Here is a 9,726-nt window from a genome sequence, read left to right on the forward strand (position 1 = left end):
GTTTGTGTGTTAAACATGTGTGAATGAAACAAAACAAAACTCCAGGTACAACATTAGAACAGAGATCAGTGAATAGTGTAATATGGATTCTTTAAGGTACACTATGAAACTTTTCTGCTCATCTCCATGGAGATGTTAATTTTGTGCCTGGAATTTTCCACAGTATGGTATTAAACTGATCCATCTTCTTTGAGATAAGCAGGACGACATATCAGGCCAAGTTAAGGGCCAGATCTGTGGATCTGCAGCATAATCAAAGGTCTTATATTACACAGTTGCTAACAATAGGAATGAATGTATTTTGATATCGTCTTAAAACTGAACTGCTGTTAATTTTCAACTTTCAGAGACCAGAGTGGAGTTTTGCTGTCACAGTAATGCTAACAACAAAGAGCATGCTACTCATGCAACTCCTGATTCTCTGATATTATAGCGCTTTGTAAGTAGACAGTACACAGTGGACTTATTTTGACCTCAAGAAAATCAGACCCTTTACATAATAAATGTATTTTCTACATTTGACGCGTTTTGACCAATTGACATGGCTCAAGTTTTATCTCATGAATCATTTTGTTGGTTCAAAAATCCTGCTATAATGGCTTAGCTGCCAGAGTCTTATCTGACCTTATACAGGAAAAGCAGAGACAGATAGTGGTCAGTGGACTTCATGACAGACTGACTGTTGGGATGCCCCCTGTGTGTCCTCCTCCTATCACACGTCTGCAGACCCTGTGGGTCTTTGTGCTATCAGCTCATCACAGCTCCCTTCCTGTCAGAGAAGCCACACAAACACTGAGGTTCTTCAGCAGGACGCGACTATAGGGATAGTAGTAAATACAGGCTTAGGGAGCTCAAAGGAGAGAACCAGGAGGTCTGCAGCAGCTAGAGTAAAGGTTCAAAGTGATGCAAATGTCACTGCCAAACAAAATAAAAGTCGGATATATTTTCTTTTTACAAATGAACACCATACTTATGAATACATAGGGAAAAAAGGCAAGGCAAAGCAAGTTTATTTGTGTAGCACAATTCGTACACAAAGTAGTGCTTTACAGAATAAGAAGGACATTAAAAATCACACAAATCGAAACATGAAGTTTCCATGGAGATGAGCTGTTGGTGAGCCCACTAACAAAAACGTCATTTTGGTCTTAAAATGTTTGTTAACCCACTCTACATGATCATGGCATTTTTATTTGGTGTTTTACTATTGTGTCTGTAAATCAAGATATGAACATTAATAAGAGATGAATAGGGCGCCTTCTTTCCCTGAGGTCACTCTCACTGCAACGCTGTCAATCAAACTTGTTGCTAAGGGAATTGGCGTTACCTTCAATAGCTTTGTTCCACTTGGCTCGAAATTGGCTTGTATAAGTGCTGGCCTCGATGAGCTTCATTTGACTGGAGCGAAACTCTATGGGTAAAGTCACACTCATTTATTCCACTTCTTTAGGACACAACAGCATTCATCTGTGGGAGCTGGGATCACACTATCAACCTGTGGATCAGTGGATCGGACTGCTTAACCAATGATGTTTATGTCAAGAGCAGGAACCATCAACCTTCGGATCAGAGAGAAAACGCTCTACCAACTGAGGCACTGCAGAAAAGTTTCATAGTGACATTTTATTTATACTTATTGAACAGTTTGAAATGTTTATGAGAAATGAGAAATGTTTATTTATTACTTTTAATTTGAAGAAGTTTAATGCCATACTGTGTAATATTTCAGTCAAAGCAATAACGTATCCAAGGAGACAAGCAGGTGTCATACCCCAGAAAAGTTACTTAGTGCATCTTTAAAACATTGTCTTTAAAACAGTGTCTAATTTGGTCTGATTATTTACAATTACAATGACTCCCTCATCCCACTATCATCTCCCAAAGGCCCACCCGCCACACCTGCCCCGGGGCAGAGCAGATGGCATTAGGCTACCCCCAAAGGAATTCACATGACACCCAATCAAGGCACGGCTGTACCGCGAGTGAGGCTCACATGCCCACAGCTGTCCACACACCTGTCCACACAGGTTCACTCGAACACAGGGATATCAAGCATATACTGACCTCATGGTGGGTGAGCTACTGCTGGGTTTCAGACGACATCACAGCAATCTATCGGTCAATCATATGGTCACATTTTTATATAGCACTTTTCTGCCTTCAAGGCACTCACAGTTCTTTACATGAAGGAACCACTCACCCATTCACACACACATTCATACACCAGTGTATACAAACACTGTCTTGCCCAAGGACACAACAACAGCATTCATCTGCCAACTTGTGGGTTAGTGGATCTTGATTGTACCAATGTTTTGTTTAGTTTTTAGGCCAAGAGCAGGATTTGAACCGCCAATCTTCAGATCTGTGCTTCAAATGCAGGTTTTTGCTTTAATACAGTGAGTTCTTGGGTCTCGTCTCTAATTGAAATGATCAGGTTCAACATTTGTGCTTTTACCTTTTGGAAATTTCATAGAAAAATACTATGCAATTAATATAGATAAACTGGCTCTGGCCCCATCTATGACATCACCACACTCTAGAATCTGAAAGTATGTGGTCAATTTGTCGATATAGAGACAAAGGCATTTTTAACACTTGGAATACTGAATAAATCATTGTGAAACAAAAAAAAAAAGGTGCACTGTAACTTTTCTAGGGAGGGTCCGCCACCTGCTTGTCTCCATGGAAATGCTTTGCCTGTTAAAGTATGGCATTAATTGCCATACTTAAAATTTACAATTTTATTGCTCAAAAAAGACTTTAAACACACAGTCTCGGCTCACTAGTCTCCACAGAACTGACCAGTAACTGACCTGCTTGGCTCCATGGAGATAAACATCTTAAAGGATGTACAAAGAAACATTCCATGCAAAGCAGTAACATCTCCATGGCAATGCTATCGCCAAGTGTCTACCCTCCATCTGAAAAGTGCATCTTTAAAAAACAAAACACATTTTTTGTGTAATAATGTTTCATACTAAACCAGGACTACACCGAGTCAACATCAGGATTAAATCAGAACTAAACCAGGACTAAACCAGGACTAAGTCAGGACTAAGTCGGGACTAAGTCGGGACTAAGTCGGGACTAAGTCGGGACTAAGTCGGGACTAAGTCGGGACTAAACCAGGACTAAACCACAACAAAATCAAGTCAACATTAGGACTAAACCAGGACTAAACCAGGACTAAACCAGGACTAAACCGAGTCAACATCCGGAATAAATCAGAACTAAACCAGGACTAAACCAGGATTAAGTCAGGACTAAGTTGGGACTAAGTCGGGACTAAACCAGGACTAAACCACAACAAAATCAAGTCAACATTAGGACTAAACCAGGACTAAACCAGGACTAAACTAGGACTAAACCAGGACTAAACCAGGACTCAGCCAAGTCAACATCAAGACTAAACCAAGTAAACATCTGGACTAAATCAGAACTAAACCGGGACTAAATCAGGACTAAACCAGGACTAAACCAAGTCAACATCAGGACTAAATCAAAACTAAACCAGGATTAAACCAGGACTAAACCAAGTCAACATCAGGACTAACCTGGGATCAAATCAGGTTCAACCCCAGCGTGAATGCAGCCTTACGTTAAGCTGTACACATCCTTCAAACTTACAATAGGAATGAAATACACATTGATTCAAACAGAAGTGAAACTGCAGAGAGAACAAGTCCACACATTTCCTTCAGTTGGAAATAAAAAGAGGAACACGAAGATTTAGGAACGACAAGAACAACACCATGGCCAGCACTTTTTACCAAACTTCCTCAAACTCTGTCTGGCTGTCTAGATGAAATGTATGGCATGGTTAATTAATCAAATGCGACTGGACTGGTGTTGTCAAAAGTATAGAAAATCAGACGCTAAATGATAATAAAACTAGTATCGAAACTAGATACTAATTTTTCGCAGGTTTTGTTATTAAAAAAGTTTCAGCAACCAAAGAGCCAATCTGAAGCAAGGCTGTTGAAGGTAATGGCCCTTCCCACCCACACCGCTGATTTAGTAGGGGGCAGGCACTTAGCAACATTGTCAATCAAACATAGGGTTAATACGAACATTTTAAGACCAAAATGATAAGTCTGACAGCAGCAGTTACAGAGACTGACACAATTTTTCAATGCAAAGTGAATCGGAGCCAGAGTTCCTATTTTAACTCAGTGACCAGCAGGTTGTATACAGTCTATGATTGTGACAATGCTACACTAGACTAGGGATGGGACGATATACGATAATATCGTTTATCGTGATTAAAAAAAAGGTCTGCAATTAATCGTTCGTGGCATTTTTTAATAATCGTGATCATCACGCATGACTATAAATCACCTTTACGGCACCACACTGCCTCATGTTTCCAGTTCTAATACAACATTTAGACGTTAGTTCTGGTGTTTGCCCACTGTCATAGCAATGACACTTGTTAGCTTCTGTGCTTATCTCTGTCTGAACTATATTTTGCCAGATAAACAATAAACAAAGTCTGATCCGTAACTCTCCATAGGAACGTACCAGCGCGTGCCTCACCCGTGACACAGATGAGATGCTAATGTGTGTACATCTTATATTTTTACCTACAATAATGCAAACTGCAGAATAAAACAACACCTTTTAAACAACAGACAAATTAAGTCTAATTCATACACCTGAATACAAATGTCCGAATGCGCACTATGTGCACAGAAGCAATGCTAACGATTATACACGGTATATTTTACCTAAAATTAAGTCAACAGCAGAATAAACCACGCTTACCGATCGAGAACAGCATCCAATCCATCAAAAAATAAGGTCCTTTACTCCTGAGTCCACTGTGAGATTTTCACTCTTTGCCATGAACCGCTCCGGGTCCGACATGCCTCTAGTATAACTTGTACAAACATCCACAGTGTCCTCGATCACGTACTCTGATAGGTTCCATCATACTCCCTTTGTTTTTGTCCGTTTCATCATGTTTAAAACACAAAACAACAGTGTGTAAAATGGGCCATTATGCACACATTTCTGCATCCACTCGGCTTCAGCCGTTTCCCAGTTCGCCAAAGTGCCTTAAATGCATCGTTCTAAGTGTTCGTCGACAGGCACTTGCATCACTTCCGGCGCGACAAGGACTGGTCCATTTCGACAACATGGCAATGAGGAGTATACATTTTCTTCCGGTATGTCTGTTTTTGGAAAACCATGGCCTGTCATACATAGTGTTCCGCTGCTCATTGGGTGTAAGGGGAAAACGTCCCTAAATGTGTGTAATGTAATTAGTTGATTCTACAAGGGGAAGAATGGGTCATCTTTAGCAGTGATTCGCTGTCTGTGGTTCCAGTAACCCACAACCCCCACCTTATTGGCCAACACTGGTGTCAATCACAAGCTAACACGTGTGTTTAGCACCGAACAAAGTTGGCACTGTCAGAAGTTTATTATGCCTGAAATCGCCAAAAGAAATGCAAAGAAGTGACAGAACAGATTTCATATTTGGAGCACTTTCCTGCAGCAGATTGGACATGGAGGATCTTATTTTGTGGAAATAATTTCTTGACTGAATTATATTCTCTGGACCTTTATGGAACAAATGAGACCAACTTTGTGTGAATATGTTGATGTTTGACAGAACCAGAGCGCTCAAAGGTAAGTGAAGTCCAGATTCACAATTTGTGACTTTTCTGTAAACATGTCTTTTCTGTCAGCACTGTGGTGATTGCAGGTGAAAATGGTTTGCATATCAAGCACCGTAGCTTTCATTTGATGTGTAGATTGTTTGTGTGGGTGACGCAGAAGGGTATGTACATTGCTGTAAAGTTGTAAAGTAGGCCCGGGCCGTCGGAACGTTAACAGGTTAATAATTATCGTGATAATCGCGATTATTTTGGCCACAATAATCGTGAGTCTAAAATTTAATATCGTCCCTTCCCTACACTGGACTGTATTTTTTTTTTTTTGTCAATGTAATGTAATAACATCATTGTACAATTAAAACTACTTGACAAATCACCCTAAAAGAGAAGAGGTCACAACAAAAGCTCTCAAAACAGTCCAGTCAGATGTGGAACAAAGTACTGTAAAGATCCACAACAAAGAACTATAAACTGCAGATGTGTGTTTCACTCCCAGATCTCCTGCTCTCACTCCCTGCCTCCTCTTATCTTTGTGGTCCACATAAATCCTTAATTATAAAATAAAATAATTAGTTGAGCAATAAAGATGTAGACTGACTAAAACACCACTGACCCAAGAATAAACTTAAAAACTAAAAGTCAAAGGTTAAAACATCTTCAAAACACAAATAAATATGAAATACAGAGCAGAGTGACTGCATAAGTGACTGTGGGGTCAGCGGCACAACGCTCTGGACAGTTTGATTAATCTCCTTACATGTTCAGTAGAATACACTCGGACTCGGATTCTGATTCTGATCCTTCATCTCAGACTGCATCCACAGTTCTTCTCAGGCTGTGACATTTGAGAGCCACAAACACATATTTAACAGGTGTATTGTGGTGAGACGCTGCAGACACAACACACAAAGGACATAACATGTAGTAAGGGAAAGCAGAGTAGGGATGGGTGATATAAATGTGTATTTATATAACACATTTAAAACAACTTGAGCAGAACCAAAGTGCTTCACATAAAAGTCAACACAAAACAAATATTTAGATAACACGATAAATAGGAATAGAACAATAAAACACCTGTATATCCTGTCTAGTGTTAAATGCCAGGGGGAAGAGGACATGGACAGTTAATATCGATGCCCCGGTATTGCCCCAGTGAACAGACTGATGGGTCAAAGTTGAAATAGAAGAGATTTATATGTCTGTATGTGACACATGGCTGTTTTTATTTTCACAAAAGTGAAAAGGTTTTTTGTGATAGTTGCTTTAACTTGAGACACATTTGTGCTATGGATTTTAAAAGCTAAATATAAGTGATCGGCCACAGCAGCAGGTCCATCCCTATTGGCTGTTGGCTGTCACATGATAGATAAATGATGATGTAATAATACAGACCTCGGTCAGTGGCTCAAACCTCTCAAACAAAGTATCACCAAAGAAACAAGCACAATAGGACAATTCCAGGTGTACTGCAAGTCTAAACCAGGTCTAAACCATGTCTAGCCAAGTCTAGCCAAGTCTAGCCACGTCTAACCACGTCTAACCACGTCTAACCATGTCTAAAACAGGTGTATAACAAGATTATTCCAGGTCTAAACCAGGTTTATAACAGGACTATTCCAGGTCTAATCCAGGACTAAACCAGGTGTAAACCAGGTCTAAAAGTGGACTACATAATTTCCACAGTAGTTTTAAACAATAAATGATCCAGAGGAGGACAAAAAAAAATGGGGAAATGAACTCTAAATGAATCAAACACACAAACTGAAGTAACACTTTTGTCGAGCCTCTGTCGTCCAAACCCTATGTCCTCCTCACTGAGCACACGTGGTCATCAGAGAGTGTTTTCATTGTTTCAGTTTTTATAATGCTTCCCATTGATCCAAAAGTCAGTGGTTCAATTACAGCTCCAATTAGTGCAAGCTGCTGTTGTGTCCTTGGGCAACGCTCTTCCTCTCCTTCTTGTACAAAGGTCAGTGAGTGATGGTGGTTGGAAAGGCACATGGCACAGAATAGCATGTAGAATGTCAGTCTACCCTAAGGCAGCTAAGGCTTCAAAATCATGTACCATCACAGAACATGAGAAGCGAATCATAATAATAATATATTTTGTGCCATTCTTAACACAAAAGGACACTTTACAAAGCATTGTCTTTATATTTTTATTAAATCCACCCTATTGTGCTTGTGTGTGCTCTATAGTTATAATCTCTGACACCCGTGGATCATTATGTTATAATTTGCACATTTTATATCACAATACTTAATAACTTAATAAAACTTACTAAAAGACTTCCACGTTAGAAAACTGAGAGCATTTTTTTCATTTCTACCAAAATGACAACGCAATGCTACCAAATCCTACATGTATTGATTACGAAAGTAAAACTGGAGAAGGAAGTGCGTACATCACAGTGGACGTGTATCGGTGGAGGTGAAAATGGGTAGATCGGCAAAATGCGCCTTGAACATAAGAGATCAAAGATTACTCAAACATGAATCACTCCAAATACAATTTCAGAGGCTCAATGAGAAGAAACAACTAGAACATGGTTAAAAGCTCTGAAAAGTTCAGTTTGAAGAATAGGTCTGACTTCATATTTGCCTTGTTCATTAGTTGAATACACTTGACTCACTACCTGCAATCTTAAGCCCTTGATAGGATCTTCTTCCTGCCTTAAAACAGTATATATAGCCTCAGCCCATGTCATATTTGTTTTAGTAGAACTACAGAAGCAGAGATGACAATAGACTTCCCTGAGTTTACTTCCTTCACAGCCCCACACCTGGCCAGTGCCACAGGAACAACCCCACAGGAACAACCCCACTCATTTATAACGCACATATGAGCCATTCACGGAGGAAATCCTCGCGTTAGTAACAGTACATATAGGTTCTATATCCTCCTCATACAGGAAGTCGCACTTGAAAACAATGTTGAAATATTAGAAGGGGAGTATACATTAAAACACTGGCTCATAAAACGACAACGCCGCTTCACGTAAAGGCTTATATTACACAAAATGGACTCCTGTGAGCATTAAGTTATGTTATAATGTTGTTAGCTCCTCAAAAATTTGTTGAGTAATGCTTTATTTTTAGTCTGCCCACATCTCCAAAGCTCAAAATGCTCTGCTCCACCTTGTGATGTCATGTAGTGGTAGTTTTCAAGTTATCAACTACCTTTTATCTTTGGTAGAGATTGGCTGCTCCAGAGCTGAAATGAGCCAAATGATTCTAGTGAAGGTGTGTGGAGTTTAAAAACAGAGTGGAGCACTTCCTGTGTTACCACGTGACATCACAAGGCGGAACAGTGTTTTGAGTTTGAGAGAACTCAGTCTAAACATGCAGGATTTATGTGTTAAACATGTGTGAATGAAACAAAACTTAAGGCGCGTTTTTTTGATGAGGGAAAACGATATGACATACATCCAAAAATACCGTTTTATGCGCCCTTTACGAGCTGTAGTGTTCAAGACTTGAGGCTATTTCTAAATGGGACAGAAAGTGAACTAACCTAGAGCGTTAACATTCAGGACATGTGTGTGCCTGCTCCCTGTGGAATCCCGCTGTCAATACAAGCCCCCAACAACTACGCTCTCAACTTTTACTGCCAAACCAAGCACGTTTTTTACGCATTTTCTTACCTGTTGATTTTGAGAGCGAACGCGCGTCTCTCCGCTGAGCCAAGAGAAGACATATCTCCAAAATGTGTCCGCGGTTTGCCCTCCTTGCGCTCTGTCAAGGCCGCGCGCCTCCTGTCATGTCAACGTTCATTTGGCGAGTGACGACGGCGTAGCGGCGGCTTTCTTGGGTGTAAACTTCCGCATTTGATTTGAGCCATCCCCGAGGGAGCTGCGGGGTTGCTCCTGCTTCAAACAGAGCAGAGAGGCAGAGAGGCAGAGAGCAGACACCGGCACGAGGCGAGGAAGGAGGGCGGGAGGCGGAGAAGAAAGATCATGGGATAGGAGAAACATGGGCCGCGTGCGCTCCCTCGCTGCCAAAAAGCGCAGCTAATAGTGATGTGACATTCCAGCTCCCAGCTTTATTTTTAAAGCACTTTAAAAACAACACAGTCGACCAAAGTGCTGTACACAGGTTA

The 9,726-nt window shown here is 40.5% G+C and overlaps 1 protein-coding gene across 2 annotated transcripts in view; it reads right to left on the minus strand.

Moving 5' to 3' along the window:
- The window catches only part of dock8 (dedicator of cytokinesis 8), a 167,544-nt gene extending 158,045 nt beyond the window's left edge, over positions 1–9,499 (minus strand). For both annotated transcript variants that reach the window (XM_033972654.2, XM_033972653.2), the window contains exon 1: positions 9,272–9,499. In XM_033972654.2, the coding sequence (XP_033828545.1) occupies positions 9,272–9,324 (53 nt within the window). In that variant the 5' untranslated portion in view covers positions 9,325–9,499. The remainder of the gene's footprint in view (positions 1–9,271) is intronic.
- Between the last annotated feature and the right edge of the window lie 227 nt (positions 9,500–9,726).

This window comes from Periophthalmus magnuspinnatus, chromosome 9 (genome assembly GCF_009829125.3).
Source record: "Periophthalmus magnuspinnatus isolate fPerMag1 chromosome 9, fPerMag1.2.pri, whole genome shotgun sequence".
In the NCBI taxonomy this organism is placed as follows: domain Eukaryota; kingdom Metazoa; phylum Chordata; class Actinopteri; order Gobiiformes; family Gobiidae; genus Periophthalmus; species Periophthalmus magnuspinnatus.